The 26,038-nt window shown below is 44.2% G+C and overlaps 2 protein-coding genes across 2 annotated transcripts; one reads left to right on the top strand and one right to left on the bottom strand.

The window, feature by feature from the left end:
* Positions 1-67: 67 nt before the first annotated feature.
* Positions 68-12,541, bottom strand: LOC120669875 (nucleolar protein 10-like). The gene is made up of 16 exons (XM_039949755.1): positions 12,254-12,541; positions 12,036-12,134; positions 11,862-11,953; positions 11,152-11,252; positions 10,367-10,457; positions 9,964-10,022; positions 9,753-9,876; positions 9,605-9,673; positions 4,130-4,182; positions 3,634-3,742; positions 2,974-3,144; positions 2,724-2,882; positions 2,193-2,285; positions 1,928-2,104; positions 1,241-1,431; positions 68-852 (listed from the first exon to the last, which is right to left on the bottom strand). Exons 1-16 carry the CDS (start codon positions 12,387-12,389, stop codon positions 468-470), a joined length of 2,109 nt encoding a protein of 702 aa, XP_039805689.1. The 5' UTR covers positions 12,390-12,541; the 3' UTR covers positions 68-467.
* A 7,377-nt stretch (positions 12,542-19,918) lies between these two features.
* LOC120669905 (LIMR family protein Os06g0128200-like) lies at positions 19,919-25,470 on the top strand. The gene is made up of 14 exons (XM_039949803.1): positions 19,919-20,535; positions 20,664-20,749; positions 21,461-21,579; positions 22,240-22,350; positions 22,512-22,610; positions 22,724-22,846; positions 23,365-23,427; positions 23,501-23,565; positions 23,661-23,770; positions 23,853-23,967; positions 24,054-24,119; positions 24,539-24,649; positions 24,753-24,819; positions 24,908-25,470. Exons 1-14 carry the CDS (start codon positions 20,186-20,188, stop codon positions 24,953-24,955), a joined length of 1,533 nt encoding a protein of 510 aa, XP_039805737.1. The 5' UTR covers positions 19,919-20,185; the 3' UTR covers positions 24,956-25,470.
* The last annotated feature ends 568 nt before the right edge of the window (positions 25,471-26,038 follow it).

Below are 26,038 nucleotides of genomic sequence, written 5' to 3'. Positions count from 1 at the left end.
AATATTGGAATGCCTTATATTTCATGACAGAGAGAGTATACCTTAGCATAATTTTGACAAAAAATTGCCAAAATTGTTCCATCACCTAGTAAAATAAATCCAACGTTATATCATACCCCAGAAGTCCAGCTTCCAGCACACACTTGTCCAAGCGCCAATTTAGCAAACACAACACAGTGCATCTCTTTTACGAGGCAAATCCATTACAAGATGGACCAGAAGAGGAATTAAATTATCTTACAAACTTCTCTAACTACAAAATTTTGAAGCACCGTACACACCGCTATAGCTCTTGCCTATTGTAGAGGGAAACACTTTTTGAGTCCCCACGAGTACCAGGATGCGGTCAGTTTGTACTCTTGTAATGGACTACAACATCTCAGCACATTTTACACTTGTGTGAATAACTCAGGGGAAATATCCCCATTTCTATGTTTACCAGAATCGTCTCGAGACCAAATCGGAGCTCATCCTCTGCCCCTGCCCCTGCCGCCTCTCCCACGACCACCTCTCCCTCTGGCGCCACCCCTTCCTCTGCCACGATTTCCACCAAACATATAGAACTCAGCTTTGCCCTGCTTCAACCCCAGGGACTGTACGCCTCTCCTCTTGAAATCCTTTGGTCCTTCATCATCGCTAGGCAATTCTTCCTTGTGCCTTCTTCCACTTCTAGAGATGAATGAGATCTCTCTTGAACCACCAGGGCCGTACTTGACTGCATCAAGTGCTTTGGAGTTCTGTTTCTTTTCCAGAGCGGCTATCCTATCCTCTAGGGGAACAGCATCCTCATTAGATAGGGAGACACTGCTCAGAAATGCTTCAGCGTGTCGTTCATCCTTGACTTCGTATAACCTGAAACATAGAAAGCAATGAGCACATCTTTGATGTACAAGTAGAATAGAATGCACATCCAAGTGCAACTTAATAGCCTAGCCCCTTATTTTACAAGTGCAGTAGGAAGGAAGAGCCACTGAGTTTAAAAGTGCAATAAGAAGCCATGAGCCAATCGGTTTAGAAATGCACAACCTTGAAGCAAGACAGATGTTTATATAAGAGATAGAGCTTAAATTTGCTCTCCTACAGCTTAAAAAATAAAAAATATGCATCAAATGGGATAGTTAAGAATAACAATTGCACCTTGTGGGCATCATGCCCCATTAGTACATATGCACAGTTTGCACAAAATAAAATCCGAAAACTTCGTGTCACATGTTCAATTTAGCAAAATGATGTAGCTTACCTTATACGCTTTGAATTATGCATGTCATTGTCACTATCGGACATTCCTGATGCATCAGATGCACTAGCATCTGATTGTTTCTCATCTTCACTAACACTCTCAAAATGCTCTTCAATTAAGCGTGGCTCTTTTGTAGCCGCTTGAGGATGAAGTGCAAGATATTCTTTTGATTGTTCATCAATTTGGAAATCCTGCTCGCTCATAAGATCAATGGAGTTAGAAATCAATTAACATTGATAATTTAGCATTACTTAGCTTACAAAATCATAAAGGATTAAAGATCATGAGTAGGTCAAGATTCAAGCTGTAGTGGGACACCATAAGAGGCTAGATACGCAATATATCTATTTACAGCTGAAATCTCTCCACATTCAATTCTCGTAGACAGGTAGCTGTGGATAAGAAACAAAAGGAATACTCTAAACACAGCTCCAAGGGACATAGGTTATCATAAACACTAGCAAGAATGTGGACCCAGAAGATTCACATGCTACAAGAAACAGATGTATCACCACACAAGCATTTGGGAAGCACAAGTCAGGTAAAAATCAAGGTAAATGGATGAAGTATGTATTGGAATTTATTTTCGTATACTACTAGCAGATTAAAATATGCCATACATTACTGAGAAAAAAGGACAGCACTAACCCATCTACAATCTAATCTAACAGCAAGTAGAGTCCCCACCTTATTCTCAAACATTTCTTTGAACCGTTCATCTTCTAATAGATCCTTATAACCTTTAAGTCTTCTTTCCCTCTTCTTCTTACTTGATTTATCAGCATTCTCCATATCAGCATTTCTTTCCTCTTCGATTATACTGTCCAAAAGCTGCCTATTAACCTTTGGTATCTTGACAACTTGCTGCATGAGAAAAAAAAAGAGACAAATGATGTTTATCAGGGTTGTGATATTGAGCCTATAATACAAATAAGCAGGTGACCAAACATACTGTTATTCGAGATTTTCTCTGGGCATCTATTTTCTTTTTCTTCATCTCTTCTATAAGAGCCGCATGCTCAACAGGATCAACTTCTCTCCGTTGCTGCAAAGAAATAGAATACTAGTAAATACTAAATACATGACAGAAACAAACTACAGTCCATGATGAAGTTCAACTATACAGTTAGATAAATAACTGTACATGTAGCAGTACTTGAGAGTACAACTTAAGGACACCCATGCACTTAAATCATCCAATGCATTTATGAGCTTTCCATTCAAGTGATTTCAAGAATTAGATTAGATCTTGGCTGTACTCGGCCAGTATTCAACAGAGACTCATATTACAAAGAAGTGAAGAACAAACTAGTACATTCACAAAAGAAAAATGTCCTTCAAGGTACAAAACAAATCTATTTCAGTTTCCTAGTTAATGTACATTAGAGCACAATAATATATAAACCCATAAAAAAACTAAATACATATATAAACATTCTAATGAAAAAAGAACTCAAAATATGTATGCGAGAAACCAGTTTACCTTCTTATATAGTTCATAACGTACGATAAATCCATGTAAATGTACTCTTACAGCATTGGTGCCAATGTATTGAGTAAGATTCAGTCGCTCCATCTCTTCCTTAGTCAGAAACTTGTACTCATCATACACCGTGCTATCTGGTTTCTCTTCCATCTCCTCCTATATAAGAAGTGATGCAAAGAACAAAATGTTTAGCCAAATATTACCCAAAAAAAAATCACCACAAATCGATTGAAGTAGTTTTACGCACAGTTAGGTTATCAAGATGTGAGCACCACTTTGGAGCAGGGCCAAGTGCAGGAATAAAGTGGGCAGGTATCTGGCTATTATCCAGAGCTAATAGCATTAAACCACTGTTCCGGAAGATGCAGACATCATTGATAGCACCACCATCGGGTTCAATGCTAGTCATGTTACTTCCCTGCAAAAAAGATTGAAGCCATCACCCATCAAAGAACATCAAACCATGAAACTGTATTGGAAATTCATAAAGAAATGAATTCCACCAAAGAAATATTAAGTTAATTAACTATGAAGTTAATGATGGACTACGGCAGCCCATGAATATTGTTGTTATTTAAAATAGCATGGCATATTATGATCATAGTTCAAAAGGTCATACATCTTTCGAAGCATCCCTTGGCATGAACGTTGATTTCTAAAATCACACTATTTGGCTTATCTAAGAAACGTGAGTTCCCAAGTCCATAAACTGAGTTAAAAGCAAGGGTCAACTGGTCAAGCAAGGATAGAACTATATAAAAAAGGTCAGCGTTCTTATCGTTGTGTTATCATTGCATTAAAATAGAATGTTAGTCTTAGTTCGCTTCAAACTCGTATCAACATTGATGTGGTTGTGCGAGCACCCATGAAATAAAAAGACAAAAGTTTTGGAAATGACTGAACTCACCGTATTAGGATCCCAAACTCTCACTATGTGCTTATCAGCGGTGATAAGTTTAGGTTCAGTAGAATTAAGTGTCTGGTGCCACTTGATATTTAGTATTGGACTACCGTACCTGAAATAGAAAACAACATTAACGACATGGTCAGCGAAAAGTACAATATAACTCAAGAATTATTCGACTATCGATTACATTTCGTATGCAATAGAGGTACAGGTATTCAGAGTTGCAAGATCCAGAATAGTGAATATACAGTTTCAAAAACCTTATAATAGGTGTGCGAGTTCTATAATAGAATTGAAAAAAAAGGGTGGAATGTGGCCAGAATGACATGGATATGAGAAAAGGGGTAATCAGAAAAGGTATGACTCCGTTTGTAATGAACAAATAAAGTAGGAAATCCCCATCTAGCGAGATGAAATTCCTATGAAAATGGTTTAATCAACTTTTGATGAGCACCAATTGAGAATTCTTCATATGAGGAAGAAATACAGAACTTACATGTGATCCTTAACTCGCAGAGGAGAAGACATGCGCAAATCATATATTGATATCTGCAGAAAATCACAAAAGTGTTTGTGTATTTAATATATCATATTTTTAAAGACTTGGTTGTCATGAAGATGTAATTAAATGATAAATATCTTGTTTTTGTACGCATAAAGATATATAAATTGTAAACAAAACAAGATTATCAAACTGCACACTGCCATCCCCCCAAGGGCGCGTCGTATCGTGACCTGGGTACGATGATAAGTGAGCAAGGGTCGGGTCGTCACCTGAATAGCGCGCTACATCTACGCCCGGGTGTAGTGAAAAATGAGTAAGGGTCTTCGCACTTCCCTCGACGGGTGCGAAGGGTAAGGAAGCTAGCCGAGCCAACTAGGATTCATATAGGTAGCTGGAACGTAGGGTCCCTAACGGGTAAGTTGCGAGAGCTAGTTGATGCAGCAATTAGGAGGCGTGTAAATATTCTATGCGTTCAGGAGACTAAATGGAAGGGCCAGAAGGCGGAGGAGGTTGAGAATACTGGCTTCAAGCTTTGGTACACGGGAGCAACTCCGGGTAGGAATGGTGTAGGCATCTTGATTGATAGGAGCCTTAAGGATGGAGTCGTAGAGGTTAGAAGGCAAGGCGACCGGATTATCCTAATCCGGTTGGTAGTTGGAGATTCGGTTTTGAATGTGATCAGTGCCTATGCCCCTCAGGTAGGCCTTAGTGAGAGCACCAAGATGCAGTTCTGGGAAGATCTAGATAGCATGGTTAGTACCGTGCCCACCAGCGAGAAACTCTTCATAGGAGGAGATCTCAACGGCCATGTGGGTGCGACTAATGTAGGGTTCGAGCGAGTGCACGGGGGTTTTGGGTATGGTAGCAGGAGTCAAGAGGGGGAGGATGTGTTGAACTTCGCGTTAGCCTACGACTTGTTGATAGCGAATACCGTGTTTAAGAAGAGAGAATCCCATCTTGTGACGTTTCGTAGTGGACAACACTCGAGCCAGATCGACTTTATCCTTGCTAGGAGGGAGGATAGACGTGATTGCTTAGATTGTAAGGTGATACCTGGGGAGTGTGTTGTCCCTCAACACAAGCTTGTGGTGGCGGACTTTCGTTTTCGGGTAGTGTCCACTGGGACAAACGTGCCAAGATTGCGAGAACAAAGTGGTGGAAGCTTAGAGGGGAAGCGGCACAAGCGTTTAAGGAAAGGATGCTAGGTGAGGGGCCTTGGGAAGAAGGAGAAGACGCAGATGACATGTGGCTAAAGATGGCAACATGTGTTCGGAATGTGGCCTCAGAGGTGTTTGGCGTGAGTAGGGGAGGCACACAAGAGGGGAAAGACACCTGGTGGTGGAACGGCGAGGTGCAAAGGGCTATTAAGAAGGAGTGTTTCAAGCACCATGGTTTTTACGGCGGTAAGGCGAGGCGAGGCGACTCACCCCCTTCCAGACGCCTAGGTGAGTATGGCGTGCGGCGAGGCAACGCCATACACATACCTTAACCTAGATGGAGTGATAGAAACATACCTTGTTGCTGCAAGTTTTGGAGCCCATGTAGCAGACATCCTCCCACTTCCAGTTGCCCTTGTTCCTTGTAACAGCAAGTTAAATATTTTTGTAATATGATTAATTGAATAAATATGGATGTGGATCAACTGAAATACCTTCTTGATGGCCTGAGCCTGACTTCTCTTTTCTTCTTCTCCCAAGCAGCAAGCTACATGAGTTCAAAAAACAGAGCACTGAGCAGAGCACATTGCACTAGCACATAGCAAGCAGCAAGCAGCCAGCAGCAAGTAGCATGAACGAAAAGCAAAGAAGGGGGGGAAGACATACCTCTGGCTGACGTGAAGGAAGGGCGTTGGCAGAGAGGCAGAGCAGAGGAAGGAAGCAGCCACGAATCGATGGAGGCGTCAATCTGCAGGTGGAGGCTTCAATCGGCAGCAGGGCGGAGCGCAGGTCGGGCTCAGGAGCAGCAGCAGAGGATGGAGAGGTGTGGAGTAACAGCAGAGGATGGTGGCGCGGGAGCCGATCTGCAGCGTCAATCGGCGGAAGGGGCGACGGGCGGAGCAGATCGGGCTCGGGCTTCAATCCGCAGACTGGCGGATGGCCGGAGCAGAGGGGGACGGCCAGAGCAGAGGCGGATGTGCGGACGGCCGGAGCAGAATCGGCGGACGGGCGGACGGCGAGCTGGATGCCGGCGGCGCGCCGCCGAATTCCAGGTTCGTCTTGTTCTCTCCCCCCTCCCCTCTCTTCTCTTTCCTCCGCTCTCTCTCCCTTCCCGCGCTGAAGCGATGCGGCGGCCCGCGCGGGAGTATAGGCACGCGATTTCCCGCGCGCGACCGCCTTACCCTCCGTGTGGCGTCCTCCCGACGCCTTGGCGCGCGAGGCGACGCCATACGAACGACGGGCGTGGCGGAGGAGACGCCCCAATCTGAAGCTCGCCTGGACGCCAAGGCGAGGCGACGCCTAGGCGACGTCGTGAAAACCATGTCAAGCGCCTCCACCTTGACAAGAGTGCAGCCAACATCGAGGGCTATAAATTAACGAAGAGGGTTGCAAAGCGAGCTGAGTGTAGCAAAGGGTAAGGCGTATGATGACCTGTATCAGCGGCTAGGCACGAAAGAAGGGGAGAAGGACATTTATAGGATGGCTACGATCCGCGAGCGGAAGACAAGGGACATCAACAATATCAAATGCATTAAGGATGGGACAGATCGACTAGTTGATGAGAGTAGGGCAGGGGTTAATAGAAAGTTAGAGCTGTGGAGACGCACGTTAGAGTCGAAAGGGTTCAGACTTAGTAGGACCAAGACCGAGTACATGATATGCGATTTCAGCGCGACTAGGCATGAGGGGGGAGACGTTAGTCTAGATGGGCAAGTGGTGGTCCAGAAGGATATTTTTCGGTATTTAGGATCGGTGCTACAAAAGGATTGCGACATTGATGAAGATGTTAGGCATAGAATTTCAGCTGGCTGGTTGAAATGGCGGCAAGTTTCTGGCATCATTTGTGACAAGAGGGTGGCACAAAAGCTAAAAGGCAAATTCTATAGGACAGCAATTCGTCCAGCGATGTTATACGGTGCTGAATGTTGGCCTACAAAAAGGCGACATGTCAAGCAACTGAGTGTAGCAGAGATGAGGATGTTGCGGTGGTTTTGCGGGCACACAAGGAGGGATAGAGTCCGGAACGAATTTATTCGGGATAGGGTCGGGGTGGCACCAATTGAGGAGAAACTTACCCAGCATCGGCTGAGATGGTTTGGACATGTCCAACGAAGGTCTCCTGAGGCGCCGGTGCGTAATGGGGTTCTTGAGCGGGTCGATAATGTAAAGAGGGGTAGAGGTAGACCTAAACTGACGTGGGATGAGTCGGTTAAGAGAGACCTTAAGGATTGGAATATTTCTAAAGAGATAGCTTTGGATAGGAGCGCTTGGAGACTAGCTATCAATGTGCCTGAACCTTGAACTTATTTCTTTTGGGTTTCATCTCTAGCCTACCCCAACTTGCTTGGGAAAAAAGGCTATGTTGTTGTTGTTGTTGTACACTGCTGTAACATAAAACAGCCATACTGAGTAAATTAGAGGTGGTAAAGCATAAAACATCCATATGCAGTTTTGTTTTATGTAACAGTAGTTTCTTTGAAAGCAAAACTAGATGATGCACAGACTAAACAAGGTCAATTATCTGAGTACTCAATCTGTCGTCAAAAGGAAAAACACATCTGGATTTTCAGCCGAGTCTTGCTATGCTTGGCTGGACAAACTAGCACATCTGATCTAACCCACACTTGCACTTGTCATTTAGTTCTGTCAAGCCAGACAGGAAGTTATACAATATTTGCTTAATGACAGTCATTCTGATGATAGGCAAAATTAGCCATAGGACACTCAAAAAAGGCGGCTTTTGCCACAGACCAGTAAAAAATAATGTCGACTCATATAATAATATATCCCCCTCAAAGAGGTATCAACACTCCTATAAAAGACAAGTATACCCTTACCCCTCCACATCTACATTCGACGAGTGACTGCAGCGTATCTGGGTGGGCCCAGAGCGGCAGCCACCCCATGGCGTCAGCGAGCAGGGAGAGCGCCCACAGGAGCAGCGATGGCGCGACCTGTGGGGCCGCAGCCGGCTTGTGGCGCTGGTTCTTGCGCTTTCGGGGATAGCCGCCGCCGGAACCGGAGCTGAGGGGCCGGGAGGGAGCGGGAGGCGGAGGGGGCGGACAAGGGAGAATCGATGTCGGCGCCGGCATCATCGAGGTCGATGTCCATCTTGTCGATGTCCACGGCGGCGAGATCGGGAGTGGAGGGAGGAGGGGCACACTAGCGGGCTCTGCAGTGCCACGATATAGTGTGGTGTGGCAAAGACATCTTTTTTTGGTGTGCTGTGGGAAATTCCACGTTTTAACGGTGTCCCCGGGCCAATTTTGCCTTGACAATTAAGAGCAGACTGTTGGTTCTCAGCGCTGGGCAAAGTTTTCCTTGTCCGTATATGCTAGCTTGCCCGTGGATTTTTTGGCAGTTCCAAACACGAAACCTGGCTAGGCAAGACTAGATCGGTTCTAGCAAAATATCCAAACAAACCCTAAAGTTTCCAGTTCTGTGTTGGATATTCAGCTCAAGTAGGACGGCCTGGGCAACTATTGCCTGAATTACCAATAACAGCTCAGATGATCAACAACAACAACTTAGTCTTTTATCCCCGAAATTGAGTTGGGGTTGACTTCAGAAGAAACCCAACATGAGCCCCAAAAAAGAATTAAAAGGCAAAGAGAGGAATTAGCAGTAGAAGTAATAGTAAAGCGGACTGATAGCATAGGTCATGGTTCCAGCACGTGGACCTATAACAGCTCAGATGACCAAGCCAAATTCTTAATCACCAACAAGCAACAAGGCAGACCTCACAAAGGAAAATTGCATGATAGCATATAAACTGCTAGTACAATTCTTAATCCTTTTTACTCCTTTAGCAAAAGTTATTAGTCTGTTACACAAGAAATTTTCTTATCCAACTGATGGACACTGCAATAGTACCAAACATGCAGTAGCATATAAACTGCTTCCACTATTATCATGGCAGAATTTTGGCTGAAATTACAGAAGGACAAACCATGTACTCCCTCCATCCCACAATATAAGGAATCGCTTGAACTGGCACAGTCTACAAGAGTATACTTTGACCACTAATTTCTCCTATCCCGTTCAAGGCAATAATGGGTTGATCATTAGAAAGTACTTTAAAATGTAAAACATAACCACTTTTGTGGCATTTTTTTCATATTGGTAGACTAATTGTTGGGAAGACTATGAATATTGAATATTGAAATACATGTATACCTTTATTTTGGGATGGAGAGAGTAGCTACCATAATCAGTAGTGCGGAATAGAAGAAATGTTATTTGCATAAATTCAGAGCAGGACATTGAAAAGGCGAAATCAAACAAGAAATCACGTAATGACAAACCCTACCTTTCCTGTACTGCTCCCTACTGCCATAAGGTATCCTTGATCTTCATCAAATTGCAAAGATGTGACCTCCTGCAGTTTCAAACTTAAGACCCAGTTGCCAAAAAAAAACATCAGTGTATTACTTGCTATTAAAGAAATAAACTGATACCTGATCATAATCTTCAGAAGAAACAGCTGGAATATTAATTCTGCCAACAGAAGACCTTTTCCTCATATCAAAGCACTCAACCGCACCATTCTCACCACCACAAGCGACAAGCCCATGGACCTTACTGTGAGCACGAAGAAAATTGAGAAGTTAACAATACCTGATATTCATGTCAATTGAAAGACATGTAAAGTCAATAAAGAGTGACTACCTTCGTGTAACTGCATTTATTGCAGGCGATTGGGATGAAAGAGCAGCAAGGAAACGTCCCTGCAAGAAGTGCATATAAAATGTGCAAATAAGTATTTGATCTAGCAAGACTGAAAGCAAATAACAAGAAAAAAAGCAATCATTATGGTTGTGTGTACTATTTAAAACAACAGAAGGAATGTGTATTTAGTGTATTCATAGCCAGAATTAATATCACCAAAATCAAATAGGATGTAAGTAATATAGCTAGGTGGAACTCCATTCAAAATGATCTGCTTAAGTTTTATGAGAACCTTAATTCTGCATTAGGCATCAAATAAAATTACAAATATGATATTTTGCTTAGTCACTAACAGATAAACGAACTAATCAAATACATGAATAACTAAGTACTGAAAGTAGACCTGCTCTAAGTTGATTCTGTACAAATCTGGTGATGAAGCAGCGCATAGCAAGTCGCAAGACCAGCAATCGTAGGCCATATCCCTTCCCATTCTGTCAATTAAATCATTATGGACATTCAAAATATGTAAGATTGAAATTTGGATGAAGCATGTCTATAACTTTTTTTTATTGATTCTCTAATATTCATCAAACAACAGACTTCTCTGTTTAGACTCAAGGTTCAAGAACAAATACACTATGTATTAACTCAATATAGATTATTCTTCAATGCTAAAACAACTAATATTTTCCTAAAGATACCCACATAGGTGACAAGCATATGTTATGACTGCGCAGCGTGTGGAACTAGATGACAAATACATAGATAAGACTGAGTCATATATGAAATAAAAGTATGCTAGCAGTCATTCTAACCTTGGAATTCTCAAACTATAATGGCTTCCATACTTTGTTATTAATTTCCATGTCAATCAATAATCAACATTAATGGATTGAGACAAGGTCTTATACTACATTATTATTGTTATTAATTATTAATTTTATTTTGTTGAAGTTAAATTTGTGATTTCTATATTCTTGATTGATTTGTCTACTTGGCGGAACTCTTACACCATAGAGTATATTATGTAGCTCCGTAGAGTTATATAGAATTAGTTTTAAAACATGGGACTCGAAATGTGCAAAACCACTAAATAAACACGTGCCTGGGCACGTGCATAACCACTAGTACATAGATAAGACTGAGTCATATATGAAATAAAAGTATGCTAGCAATCATTCTAACCTTGGAATTCTCAAACTATAATGGCTTCCATACTTTGCATGCAGATTTACAGAACGATCAGCACACAAAAACGCGAGTTTGGAATAGTCATCACCAAGGATCTGAAGAAAGAAACAAGCAAACTCGTTAGGGAACAAAGGTGAGCATCCCTAAGCATATTAGGAAATTTTCAGCAGTTTTTCTCCCTTGCACTAGATAACAAGCCATGTTTCTCCTTTGCCATTCCTCAATGTATAAATTCCATGTTTATAGGGAAATTGAAAATCACCACTATATTCCCGAATCCCGAGTAGTGTCGGGTGCAGAAAAAGAATGTGGTTATGACAAAACAATCGACAAAGAACATGAAGGAATTAGGAATGATAGGCCAATGAAGTTATGGGGTTTTTGGTTTGTGGAAATGCATCCCTCACAAGTCGATGATTAGTATAAGCATGAGGGATGGAGTCATCCCACCAAAATTAATGGAATGGGCTCACAGAGGAATTGTGTGGTCAAAAGGTAAACAGTAGAATGACCAGAATAAGTCGAGCATAAATATAAATTGAACAGCTACAAACCTCATGGAAATCAATTAATTATCAAAGCAGCCAACTGCATGATAATGATGAATTATCAACTATGATCAACAAACAAATCTGTAAATTCTGGAATGGTGTATGACAAGGCATTGTTCAATAGTAAAAAAAAATGTGCTTCACTAGTGGTACCTGGAAATTTATAATTTCTGAAATCATGTGCCTCTCAAACTTCATAGACAATTCCTTCAACTCATAGACTTTAACTTGTGGGGGGTAGATACCTATATAGCACATAAGATACATAAGTATGCTACATTACCTACGAACATGTTAAGCTAACCATAGCCATTAAGGTAAACACACCTGAGGCGATCACGTACTGGTCATCAGGCGTCAACTTGATCTTGGTGGTGGCAGTCTCAAACCTCAGGTCATGGATCAAATCCAACCTCCGCTGATACTCTAAAACCAGATAACAAAACAAGCGGCGCCATTGATTAATCAACAACGATCGCAAAACTTCCCGCGCTAATCCCCCCACCAATGACGAACACTCGCGGGGCGGAGGTGTGGGGAGGCACCTTTGTCCTTGCGGAGCGCGCGCTTCTTCTTTGCGAGAACCCAGGGGGCGACGTAGCGGTTGCCGGTGAGCGAGTAGAGCTTGACCCCGTTGATGGAGGTGGACTTGAGCGTCCCCGCGCCATGGCTCGCCGCCATGCTCAGAGCGGACGCCGGAGCCCTATCCCGCGCTCCTCCTCCTCGTCGTCGTCGTCGACAGCGCCCTCGCGGTGGCGGGCGCCGCTGCTAGGGTTTAAGGGATTCGGAGGGAGAGCAGAGAGGGGGCAGAGTGCCTGGCGGCTGTCCTTGTGCAACGGACAGGTGGGAGGCGGCGGCGCGACGAGAGCTTCCGCAGCCGTCGGATCGCGGTTTCCAACCGTTGGATGGTCTGTGGACTGTAGTAGTTGGCTTTCGTGGGCTTGGTGCTGCTAACGCTATGGTTGTGGGCTGTTTTTTTTTCTTTTGCGAGGATTGTGGGCTGTTATTAGTTCTCGGCCCATGAGCTCGGTGCGATGGGCCTGTTTCATGATGCCATTCTATGAGCTCCTAGTTTCTTGATTTTTTTTTACCTTTTTTTTCTTCACTCTATACTAGAAGAATACTCCCAATCTCACCCTACGATTCCTGGCCAATTCCCTGGCCTGGGAGCGCGCCACGTCGCCAGCCGCTCCCGGCCGTCCGATCGGGTGGACGAACGGCCCGGATCTTAGTGTTTTTCAGTCATTTTGCACCAAAGTCCTCGAACTTTCTCGAAATACAACCCGCCGTCCACACTCTTCTCTGAGAAATTGTTTCTAATAAACCCCTAAACTTTTTCGAAATCAACCCGCAGTCCACCGCACCTCCCGCCGGCCACCGCCGCGCGCCCACGAGCCAGCCGCCGCCCGCCGCCACACGCTCCGCTGGCTCCGCGACACCATCTGCCCCGCCTTCCTCGCGGTCTACTCCCGCCGCCGGCCGCAGGAGCTCCAGCCTCCGGCGGCGAGGTGTGCCGCCGTGCCGATGTGGTGCTGCTCCTGCCACAGCCGCCACCTTCTTTCCCACCGCCGGCCACCCTCGATTCATCGTCTCCGGTGAGGCTCCCTTCAATTCCTTACAGAAGAGCTTTCCCTTCCTCTCCTCGACCGATTCCGGTACTTACCCGGTCGATTCCCCTTCCGCAGGTCCTCTCGGCAAAGCTCCATCGTGGCCCGCCACCGGACGTCGTCGCCCTGTCTCCTCACCGCGCTCCCGACGCTGCGCTTGGCTGGTGAGCTTCGCCGCGCCCTTGGGCCGCTGGTGCGCGCGCGCGGCCGGCCTCCACTCACTTCCTGGCCACCTACCCTCACCAATCCACCGCGGCGTCGCGCGGCTCCGGGCGTGTGCGCCGCGTCACGGGCTGTGCACGTGCACCGGGTCAACCAAGGCGGCGAGACAGGAGCGGCGACAAAGTCAAGGGGCGGAGCGCGTGGCGGGGCTCGGGCGGGGGCGGAGTGCTGTCGCGGTGGAGACGGGCGCGGGAGGAGGCGGGGGATTCCTGTGGCTGTTGGATGGCCCGATCCGGCGACAAGAACATCCTCGCCGGCGTCGACCCTCTTGACAGCAGCAGCGCCTGGGGGTACCGGCGCTTCCTGTGTTCGCTGCGCACCGTCGACTCGCGAGACGGCCTCCTGCTGCTGGCGCTGCGTGACAGGGCTTTCCTCATCTGCAACCCGACGACACGGCAGCTGACCAGCTTGCCGTCGTGCGGTGCCAGATCCGTGCATGTCGGTGCTGGCATCCGGGCTCCACTTCCACCAGCCATCCGGCGAGCACCGCGTGCTTTGCATCGGCCAACACTACAGCCGTCGTCCACCGCCGATAGGCCAGGCTGTGCCACCTGACGACGATGTTGCCGCCGAAGGCAAAGATTTCTACTACATTCTTTCGACGGGCGCCGCCGAGCCACAGCGGCTCAGCCCTGTCGCCAGGGGCAGCAGGAACCCTGTCCCGTCCGCCAGCGTCGCTCTTGGTGGGGTCCTACACTGGTCGTGCCACCTCGAGTCCGGCGACAGCGGCGACATGGTCGTGTTCGACATGGCATCCGAGAGGTTCCGGCGGATCCCGCCGCCTCCGCTGACCGACCCCCATACCCACCACCTCCGGGCATTTGACATGGGAGGGACGCTCGCCGTCTCAACGGTGACCCTAGGATCGCCTAGCATGGACATCTGGGCCCTCGAGAGCGACGGCGTGGCGTGGGCTCGCCGCCTTCAGATCGACCTGCCGCCGCGCCAGATCCCCGAGCTCCAGCCGAGCGACGAGGCCCAGGCCATCCTGGAGGGAGGCCTCCTCGTATTGGTGGGCGCCGGCTGGGTGGCACTACACGACGTGGTGGCGAAGACGGCGGTGAGCAGGGTCGACTACAGCCAGGAGATCGGCAACGTGTGCCGGTGCCTATACAGGACAAGCCTGGCACCGTTGCCCAGACCCCGCGCGCAGCCGCCGCGCCATTGCCTCGGCGACAAGCCGTCGCTGCACTACGGGTCCCCACATGATCCGTACATGGCCTCTGTTGTGCTTGCCTTGAACTCGCCATCAAATGGCTGCTGCTCACCAGATGCTCGATGAAATGTACAAGAGGGGCTTGCGTTGTGTTTGTTGACATACCATTGAAGGTTAAAATTATGCTGATTTGATTCCTGCCACTATTTCTTTCTCAAATCGACAGTCCCTTCCACATTCTCTCAGCTGCCCGCTCTCTCTACACGTATTTAATTATGATATCCTTACCTTCTTAACTGAGTTTTGCTTGTTTCCATGACCCTCCTGAGTATACTTCTAATTGCACCAAGCTATTCAGTAGAAATATGAGAAATGTGGACCATGCTTTTGTTAGAAAAATATGTCTGACCAGCAGTGGTTACAAAAGTCTACTTGAGATATACAATTGGTTGGTCATCTCTGATGTGCTGAGGGCTGAGAATTATGATTAATAGATACTTTTCTCAACTTTCATCTACCATTTCAGTACAAGTTTGCATAATAACACAATAGGCATGCATTCAATTACATAATAGGGCTCCACATATACCTAGTATTTAGGTCAGCCCAACCAAAGTTCCCAATTTAGTTACAATTCAAAATTATTTCTGCAGATCAAGCTGATTTTTATTACGATTGCCTATTTCAGGTCATGAGAATTGAAACACAACAAAATTACAAGACAAGTTATACTATTCTTTCGATATGTTCTACTTAGATTGTCCTCTAAAACGGACAAGATTAAGTATAGATATCATCTTTCGCTTAAATATAAGTTTATTTAAGAAGACTGTTTTGTTCTGCACTTTGGCCATAACAGCATTCATATTCTGGTACTTTTGTTACAACTGTAGACAATATAACTTCGCTGACAAGATCATTAGTTTGAGAATTATAGGGAAAAACATGTTTCGAGCTAGAAGTTGTGGGCAATATTTTTCTAATCGAAGTTACTAGTCGATGTACTTGCAACTCACAAGCATATGTCACAGGGTTCTTGAAGGGAGCATGGATGGAGGCTCCACCTGGAATACAATCGACACTCGCAGTTCTGAGATATTTGAGACCCGTTTCTTCCGAAAAACATTTACAGTGGATAAGAGATGTGAAGCAAATGCTTTCCGGTATGTTCTATATTACTGGCTGATGCCACACTTCGTGAAGTAATTAGTATCTCTCCTGTTTGACTGAACTTTTCTTTTTTCCATTGCCAGGTTCAGGTTTCTGTGCGTAAGAGAATCTCATTCCAATCCAAGGTTTCAGATAAGATCTATTGATCTCTATGGGAGAACCGTGTGAACTTTCCCGGAATTGTAAAGAGCTGAGCAAGTGGTATTCATAGCTTTCTAGAACTCCTGATTTCTCGAGCCTGTGCAGCATGAAGGCGCATCATAAGATTCTGGACAATCTTCCTCTCAGCAAACTTTGATGAAACAATCAGATATCTGAAGTTGGATTTACCCTTTACAGTGTCAGACTGCCAAGTGCAAGGTTTAGTACTTATGGTTTGATTGAAACATTTACATGTTTAAAATTATTAGATGAAGGGTAACATATAGTTGTCATGTGTAGGTGAAACATTCACCTGTAGTGCTTCCCGTACAATACCAGTTGCTAAATAAATTACTTCTATCAAAGCGGGGCAATTTGTATAAACTGAAAATTCCTATCCTATACATGTTTTATCCATATTAAGTACTTATTTAGTAGCATACCTTATGTGATCTTCTATTGAACCTTGGGGAGAATGGAGACCCTGAAATGCAGTGCGTTTTCAGGGACTTCGTGCAGTATTGGTTAGTTTCTGTGTTACATGTACATTTACTTTGGACGAGTTGCTTACATGTACCTTATATGATTTTGTTTGTTCGCTTACAATATCCCTTGTTGTATTTACATTGACAATTTAGTCTACCGGAGTACTGGAAAAAAATGAGGTGATTAGCAGTCAATCATCAAATTAGGTGATTAGCCAACATGCAAATTATATCAAGATGGAAACTTTACATTTACCTTATCTGAAACCCATAAGATGCATACATGATATATGTACACGTGATTGAATCTCACAAAAAAAAGGAATCTGAACTATCATTGAAATATATAGTCCAATTTGTTGAAATATATAATCCTTACGGTTCATAGCTACAATTATTATACTAAATAGATGAATGTTCTAATCAATTGTTATTGATTTGTTCCTGCATTTGTTTTAAGCTTACCCGTGCATAAATAGTGCTTCCCCTCCATACATACAATTATTTGCTATTACACGAACTTTCTTTTGACAGAGGCATGTACTACGAAATATATATATTCAACAACCACAAGACGGCAACATGCTAAGATGACTCATGACTGGCCCAATCGTTGGTGCAGCAATTTTAAAAAAGCCCTCAAAAGTGATGAGAGTAAACAACTCATTTACATGATATACAACTCCTTTTGAGTTAGGATTTGAGTTTAGTTCGAACCATAAACAATCACATGAGTTCGTTTTCATGTGTTTGACTTAAAGAGCAACATTGTGATAAAAATTCCAAAAATTCCATTATTCCCTTTTATGCATTATTTAGTTAGAATAATACATTCTATAAATTTATCCAAACACATACAATTTAACCAAAAGTGATCAAACAGGTCTTCATGCCCAAACCCACTCAAATGAAAGTCTTAAAATTTAAAAGCATTTATAAAGGTTGCTCAAAATTCCAAAACCTACAACATCACTACTGAGCAATATAGAAATCCAAATCTCTATGGTTAACTAAAACGTCTGCAAATAAAAAAGTGATCGATAATTTTCTCAAAATTCAAAGTGCTTCTGCAAATCATTTATAAAAATATTTATTCAATCATACACAAAACAACTACTATACCACAGGTACATCCAATGTCCACTCGCTGCAAAGCCGCGAGGTTTTCTAGTTTCTTCTTCGATCTTGTTCAATGCACGATGCATGCGTGGATAGGATAGGCTCGTGACCGGCCGCCTTGCACGCCGGTCTCACGGTCGGCTCAAGCTCTGAGCGGCGAAGTTATTACGGCTCCCCAGTTAAGAGTCACGGAAGGCTGAACTGGAGAGCAACTCTGCACCCTGTGTTGCCCGTGCGGAGAACACCGGCATCTGCCAGGGATGCCAGTTGCCACGCCGCCGGCGAGTTCGCCGATGACAAGCAGACCGGTGGTCCCGTCACAGGGGCGGAGCCAGGATGGCGTTTTTTTCATTGTTAGGGGGGCTAACCATATAAATTTATCTAAAAATTTAATCAAAATTTAAATTTGCAGTGTAAATTTGGGGATGATAGGGGGGCCAGGCCCCTGCCCGCCCCCCTGTCTCCGCCCCTGTCCCGTCAGTTCCTGTCCATCCCATCCGCAAGGCTGCAAATCAGGCCCTCTCTAGCCCTCTCTCTAGCAGCACAAATTTTGACTAATAATTAGAGATACTAAATAAAATCAGTTTACAAAACTAACTTCACAACTCGTGCGCTACTTTGCGAGACGAATATAATGAGGCTTTTGACCGCACGATTAGAAGTTAGTTACTGTAGTATTACTGTAGCCAATCATCGATTAATTACCGTCATTAGATTCGTCGCGAAAAATTACATCCATCCATAAAAAAAGTTTTACAAATAAACTTCATTTAGTACTTATGCATGTAAGATTTTTTGGTAACACGAGTAGCGCAGAGAGAACCAAACAGGGCCTCAATTTGGCCGAAGCAGAAGCTGAGTTCTGTAGGACCTATTGGTCAGCATTTTCTACATTGTTCACGATCTTCGTTCAGGGAAAAAGGTGAAAAGAAAAGGTTGTGCTTGACCTGGAAGAAAGGTAAATGATCTGAGGGAGGTAAAGAATCCAGGAGGCAAGGGGTGAGTGGGAGTCATGGGTAGAGTATTCTTCGAGTTTTCTGACTGATCCTTTTTCGCCTGAATCCTCCTAATGCAGACACACAAACAGTCTAAATCCAAGCTTGCAGATTTATATCGGCCGCCCACATGCACTTCCGGCACTCCTAACCTGCAAACCCATGATTGTGCGTTGTTTACATGTTCTGAAACAGACAAGGAAAGGAGAAACTGGACATTCCCGCGTTGGGATGATTGTTTATGCTATCCGCTAAGGGCCCCCCAATGGCACACCCAAAGCCATCTGCCCCGGGGTCATGGATCCTAGCTGTTCACAAGGGGTGGCAATTTACCCCTTATTTAGATGCAAAATTTAAAATTCAAAAACTATTATATCGTATGAGAATCTTACATGCATGGGGTATTAAATATAAACGAAATAAAAAACTAATTGCATAGTTTGCTTGTAAATTGTGAGACGAATTTAATGAGTCTAATTACGCTATGATTAGACACTAAATTGATACAGTAATTGCTACAGTGCACATGCTCTAATGATGGTTAATTAGGCTCATTAAATTCGTCTGGCAATTTACGGACGGAATCTGCAATTAATTTTATAATTAGCCTATATTTAATATTTTAAATGTGAAAAGATTTTCTGTCAAAAATTTTACGGAGTGCATCTAAACGAGACCTTAGTTGTGAACAACTGATGTGATAAACCTAAACCAAGCGTTGGGAGACTCAGAGAGAGGATTCATCTGAAGAAAAGAAGCCCGTTTAGTTGCCAAAAATTTTCACTCAAAAATTTTCACCTCCTCTTTGAACACATGTATGAAGCATTAAATGTAATTAAATAATAAAACTAATTACACAGTTAGGATGTACACGACGAGACGAATCTTTCGAGCATAACTAGTGCATGATTAGCTATAAGTGCTACAGTACCCGCATGTGCTAATGATGCGGTCAAAGACCTCAAAAGATTCGTCTTGCGATTTCCAAGTGAGTTCTGAAATTAATTTTTTAATTAGTGTCCGAAAAACCCTCCCGACATCTGGTCAAAGTCTCGATTTGACATCCAATTTTTTTTTGTTTTTGCAACTAAACGGGCTCGAAATCTCCGAGACTTGAACTGAAAGCAACGCCTTCACCTGCCATCACCAACCGCAGAGCCGCCGCTCAACTCCGGACGAGACCCTGCACCGCTGTGCTGTACCCAGCCACGCAGGGAGTACGCGTCCCAAGTACCAACCAGACCGCCCGAGCCGGCCGGCCGCCTCGCGCTGCTCGCCAGCCTAGCCCACACTGCCCCCCTCCCTGCTCAGTCTCGCCCCCGTCCCTTTCCCCATCGGCGTCGTCAACCCACCGCACCCCACCCGCCGCCTCGGCGCGGCCTCCTCGGCTCCCTGCCTCCCCAGCTCCCACCCTCCCTCCCCCCACCTCCCTCTCCGCGCGCGCTCCCCCGGCGCTGCCGCCCAGATCCCGCCCGCCGCTGGCGGTGCCCCCCGCCGCTGGCGCCGGAGCAAGGGGGCGGACCACGCGCGAACCCGAACCCTAGTGAGTGAGTGACCGCCCGCCCGCCGAGATCCGGCGGCGATGGGGGACTTCAACCTGGCGCTGGTGATCGTGGCGGTGGTGGTCAGCGTGATCGTGCTGCTCGTCAGCGTCTACCTGCTCGTCAACTACCAGCACCCCGACGACGCCAACCAGGCCTACTTCCCCAAGCTCGTCGTCGTGCTCGGCCTCACCGTCGCCGTCCTCTCCATCCTCATGCTCCCCGCCGACGTCGCCAACCGGCAGGCCTGCCGGAAGGCCGTCTACAACGGCGCCTGCAACCTCACGCTCCCCATGAAGACGCTCTGGCTCGTCGTCTACATCGTCGACGCCGTCCTCGTCTTCCTCGTCATACCCTTCGCCATGTTCTACTACGAGGGCGACCAGGACAAGTGCGGCATCTCCTCGTCCTCTTTCAGAAATGGGGATGGGGTTTTTCCTCTCTTCCTTACTCTTCGAAAAGATTGAAGCTTTCCGCTGATTGGATCCGCGCTGCTGTCGTCTCTCTGGCCTGCTGCAGGTCCGTGGGGAAGAGGCTCAGGACCGCGCTCATATGGGTCGTCGCGTCCGCGGTGGTTTGCGGCCTCGTCCTCGGCATCCTGTACGGTGCGTGCGGATCAATCCAATCTTCCTCATCCCCCCTGCCCCCTGGAATCCTCTTCTGTTTTGTCGAAGAATGGAGTGAGATTTTGATTACCGTTTTAGTTCAGTTCAAAAAATGTGGCATCTTTTGCCTGAATCTTGAGTCCGATTCCAGTGTTTCCTCGCGCTTGGGTCTGAATTAGAGTGAAATCTTCAAGCAGTCATCACTTTTCTTCAGGAGTAATCACAGCTGTAGTGCTTGCGCCGCTTAGATCTGGAATTGAGTTTGTCCTGTTGCTAATTTGTTAGGCTGATCCTTCCTATGCTTCTTGAGCTTAGTTTAGAACTAACTATGCAATTTTTTTATAACTGCACTATATGTTGTTGAAATTAGATAGGCATTCCTCTACACGTGAAATTTTCTTAGTATGGGCAGCAAAAGATTACCTTGTCTCGTCTGGTTTTTCAGTTATATATATATATAACCTATACTATTCTATTTGTAGATACTAAGATTGCATAGTAAGGACATGCCTTGATGAAAACCATACCTTCCATACACATTCTATTGCACGAATTAAAGATTGTTAACAGTATGGAATCAATATGGTTACACATTTTATGAGATTATCAGATGTCAGCTTTCTAAGTTCCAACAATGTCAAACATTTTTTATTCTGTTAGGTCGTGTGCTTAACTGAGTAGGCTTATCCCATTTCCATTTTGGTTCTTCAGGACTTGTTGGTAAAGTAGACTTCACTGTCAGGCACCTGTCTTCATCGGTCGAGACATTTCCAAACTCATTTTCTGGATTGTCAAGCGGTCAGCCTTGCATCAGTTCATTGCCTCGTCAGGTTAGTCGTTGATGGAATCTTTTTTTTTCTCGCTAAATGAACACTAATCTCTGACTGCATTTATTTGTTAGCATTCATAGTTCTCAGCCTTCCCACTTTATCTGACTACTAGGCATCAAGGTTTACAAAACCGGTGGGAACCGGTCCGGTTCTGGTTTGGGCCGGTACCAAACCGGCCCAAATTCAAAATTCAAATTTGAATTCCAAAAAAAAGAAAAATTCCTAAAAATACTTCAAGGTGCGACGAATCTAATGGTGTCAAATTTTCTCAAAAATTCGTTCGTTTAACATACTTTTCGGGCATTTAAAGTTAAACCAAAAAAGAAAAGGAAAAAAATGAGACGGCCCATTAAGGCCCACTTGGTAAACCGGTCAAACCGGCCGGTATACCGTTCTAAACCGGTCACACATGCGATTTTAAATTTGGATTTGAATTCAAACCGGTCAAACCGACCGGTATACCAGTACGAACCGGTTGAAATGAGTTTTTTGAATTCAAATTTGAATTCGACCGGTACCGACCGGTTTCCGGTCAAACCGGACCGGTATACCGGTACCGGACCCCGGCGGTTTGGCCGGTCCGGTCGGTAAATGAAACCTTGCTAGGCATACAGATTTGGTGACTAGTTGTAACTTACCTCTCCTGTCTTGTCTTTTCAGTGTGCGGCTTCTACGGCACCGTCAAGCTCTTTAACAACTTGGACAATGCGTGCTACCTTCCCTGAATATGTCGTTGCTCTTACTACTATCGTTGGATCTGTGCTTTTCACCGTGAGTTTATTTCAAAACTTGTCATTTCTTTAGACATTGTAAACTGTATGTGAAATAAGAGCCATTTGTTCTTCCAACATTTAGTACTGATGTAGTCATGCTGTCAGTTTGTTTTTGCATTTTTGCCTTCTGTTTTGCTAACTATATTTTTTGTTTGGTAGATATTTGGTGGTGTTGGCATTGCTTGCCTTCCATTAGGACTTATATTCTCATTTGTCCGGCGTCCAAAAGCTGTTATTACACGCTCGCAATATATAAAGGTGCGCGCACATTACATAAAGCATTTTGGTCATAAAGGACGCTTGCTTCCACTTGTGATTGAAACTTTCTGTTGTTTGGATATCATTATGTCCTTAAATAATGGGCCCTGCAGGAAGCAACTGAATTGGGAAAGAAGGCCAGGGAGTTGAAGAAAGCAGCTGAAGCCCTTCACCAAGAAGAGAGAAGCGGGAACAAGGGCAGGAAATGGCGCAAAAATGTGAAGGCTGTGGAAAAGGTACGCATTCCAGCCAAATGGCATAATCTTTCTGGTCGTTGGTAATGTTTAGCTATCACTTGAAAAGAAGACCATCTTCTGCCTTTTAGGAGTTGTGTTAAAAACTAAGAGCAGGAGATCAGCTACCTAGCGATTCATTTGGTAATGGTCCAACATAGGTTCTTGAGGGCCTCTGCCTTCCATTTAGCTATTGGAAACTTTGCAGTTTGCAGTACTCCTACTCACATCTCTCCATAACCAGAATAAAGATATCAATTCCAAATATTTGGCTTAACAGAAAAGGTTAATAATAATCTGACAAGTAGTTATAGAAGCCATATTGCATTTTCGTGTTTTGGCTGTTAAAAAGTTCCCCATTGAGCTGTGTCCATATGTGTGCCTCATTATGTTTGTGTAGTGTTCATATGGAATGCTATCGGTCCCTAATTATTACACTAGACCTTATTCCCAATGTTCTATGGTACTTGTCTTGTGTATTTAGCAGCGCTAACTGCTAAGTTCGCACTTTTAAACATCAGGAGTTATTACTTCTGGAAGATGACATGAAGGCTCTGGAGGAGATGTATCCTCAAGGAGAACAGGTAAGATAACATAAATTCTCATGTCATATGTTTTATGTGTAAACGTTTCTCCTTGACAGCTGTTCTGAAACAGGCTGAGACTACTTGGGCATTCACAGTCCTCGGGTACATTGCAAAACTTATATTTGGTGTTGTCGGGTGAGTGTAAAATTTTTGTCCTGCATTGCTATTTCTCTCATAATCTAGTCCACTTTCCCAAGTGATTTCTGCTGAAAGTGGCGTTCGGCATGCAGGTTAATCATATCGATAGCTTGGGTTGCACATATCGTCATATACTTGCTGATTGATCCTCCTCTATCATCATTCCTGAATGAAGTCTTCATAAAGTTGGACGATGTTTGGGGTATCCACTGATCTTTTTGCATTCTTGTAAACTTATGCTACTGAGGAGAATAGTCCAATCATTCTTCTGATTTATGTGCCAGGTCTGCTTGGGACTGCTGCCTTCGCGTTCTTCTGCTTCTATCTCCTTATTGCAGTGATCGCTGGGGAGATGATGCTTGGCTTGAAACTAGTTTTCATCACCATTCATCCGATGAAGTAACTAACCTATATACTGTAACATCCCTTCTTTCCTGTAGTTTTAATTATTGGATCTTGTTAACAAACCAATCAATTTATTTCAGATGGGGAGGCACTTTAATGAACTCCTTCCTGTTTAATGTTGGACTCATTCTACTTTGCTCTATCAGGTATCCCACCAATGCCTTCTTTTAGGCACACATGTTTTGTTGTAATACAAATTGTTATGAAGTATAAAGGATATTTATTGCATTTCTTGTAGCATGCCCTGTGTCTATGGTTATTTTTGAATTTCCATATGTAAAGAACATAATATTTAGTATAGTGCAATGTTCAGAATGGCATGTTCCTCAATTTATCATGGTGAATGGACCTGGATTGGGTTTTATTGTGTTCTTGCATGTTACTGAAGATGGAAATGACTTCTGCATAAGCATGAATTTTGTTAATTTGATCAGTTTATTTCCTTGTGTAAAAAAGGTCATAACCCGTCCATGAGTATGCATTGCCTATTTTAGTTAATGTTGATTTTTACGATATAAAATCGCTGTCATTTAGTTTATCATATTTTTTGCTGTTCGTTATGCAGTGTGATTCAGTTCTGTGCCACAGCTTTTGCATACTATGCACAAGCAACTGCTGCTCAGGAGATCTTCGGCCACACATTGCAATCTCTTCGTGGAATTAAGTACCTTTACAAGTAAGTCTTGACTAATATGAAAGTGTGAAATTAGTTGCTTTTGTGTGTTGATGTTTTACATTAAATTTTGAATGCATTCTGATTTTTAACAAAATATATGCAGGTACAACGTTTTCCAGTATGGCTTTGTTGCTCTTGCCATACTCACGCTCTTCTACTATGCGATATTTGTGAGTCATTCTTCTCAAGTTCTTAACTATTCACATTAAAATCTGGGGGGAACATGCAAGCGTAACTGATATTCCCAACACTTGTTAGGGATGGCGAAAGAGGAAACCAACAGGAAGGTTCCAGCTCTCAAATTGATTGGTGGGTTGCCCTGTAAGTGAAGCTTGACGGATTCAACATCATATTTGTTCAGTTAGCGTTGTACATGATCAACCAAACCAAAACATCTTGAAGAGCCAAGGAGCTGCAACCGGTGTAGATTATCAACTATGAGACCTGGAAGGTGAGAATGGGGGACTGTTGGTCACCACGGACATGGATGTTAAAAGTAGAACCAATTGATTTTGCAGTGTACAAATTTCTTGTATCGGCTCTTCTTTTACGTCTGTATTATTGATGGTATTCTTGAGAGATGTTTGGTGTGATTGGGTGCCACGTGGTCCCCATTCTTCCTTTCTTGGTTGTGTCTGGAGTTATTTTAGGTCAGTCCATTGCTTTTACATGTATCATACTGTGATTACAACACGAGGTTTTAGGTTGTATTGATGATGTCTCGAACATTTGTGTGCGTCTGTGTTGCTTTAATTTGGGATCCCAGCGTGCTTTTCAACTGTAACCCGATCTATGAAGCATTTGCCTGTCTTGCAGTGGAATCCTGATTTGCGTCATCAGTTGGTAAACCTTCACGATACAATTTGTGCTGAAGAATGAGCAGGGCATGCCTGTTCTCTGATGAATGAGCGGAGACTTTTTTTTTCTGCATGATTGCATTTTCAATTGTTAGCCATTGTCAAGATGAGCCAACCTGATCACATGCATATAAGTATCTGCATATGTTTGTAAATATAATAAAGACTTACAACAATCAATATAAAAAAAATATTAACGATAGTGAAACGTCTGTAAAGATGGAAAGTATGACAATATGACTACCTATCCTGACTCCAACACGCGAGGCAAAATGAGGGATGTATTCTTTCATTTGCATCGCACACAGTGGATAGGTGGCCCACGCAAAATTGGTCGTCTTCAACAACGCGATGCAAAATCTCTAGGGTTTTTTGATCTATGCCATTACAATTTGCTAACTTCTGAGATATGCCATTACAATTCACCTATTTTGAAACCTGCCATTACAATTTTTCGTTTCTTTGAATCGTGCCATTTTATACGTCTTTGATGCCCTTGGACCCACTTGCAGACCCCCGTATTTTTGTATGG

The sequence above is a fragment of the Panicum virgatum genome, chromosome 4N (assembly GCF_016808335.1).
Source record: "Panicum virgatum strain AP13 chromosome 4N, P.virgatum_v5, whole genome shotgun sequence".
In the NCBI taxonomy this organism is placed as follows: domain Eukaryota; kingdom Viridiplantae; phylum Streptophyta; class Magnoliopsida; order Poales; family Poaceae; genus Panicum; species Panicum virgatum.
The sequence above is the reverse complement of the archived record's forward strand: the minus strand, read 5'-3'. Positions and strand labels throughout refer to the sequence as shown.

What these genes read in the sequence shown, in the direction of transcription:
- LOC120669875 (XM_039949755.1), bottom strand. Translation starts at nt 12,389, where the DNA reads ATGGCGGCGAGCCATGGCGCGGGGACGCTCAAGTCCACCTCCATCAAC. An exon ending in CCAGTACGTGATCGCCTCAG is followed by an intron (nt 11,954 to 12,035) that starts GTGTGTTTACCT and finishes TGTGCTATATAG; the next exon opens with GTATCTACCCCCCACAAGTT. An exon ending in AAGAAATGTTTGAGAATAAG is followed by an intron (nt 1,432 to 1,927) that starts GTGGGGACTCTA and finishes ATGAGCGAGCAG; the next exon opens with GATTTCCAAATTGATGAACA.
- LOC120669905 (XM_039949803.1), top strand. Translation starts at nt 20,186, where the DNA reads ATGGGGGACTTCAACCTGGCGCTGGTGATCGTGGCGGTGGTGGTCAGC. An exon ending in CACGCTCGCAATATATAAAG is followed by an intron (nt 22,611 to 22,723) that starts GTGCGCGCACAT and finishes TGGGCCCTGCAG; the next exon opens with GAAGCAACTGAATTGGGAAA. An exon ending in ATGTGAAGGCTGTGGAAAAG is followed by an intron (nt 22,847 to 23,364) that starts GTACGCATTCCA and finishes TTTAAACATCAG; the next exon opens with GAGTTATTACTTCTGGAAGA.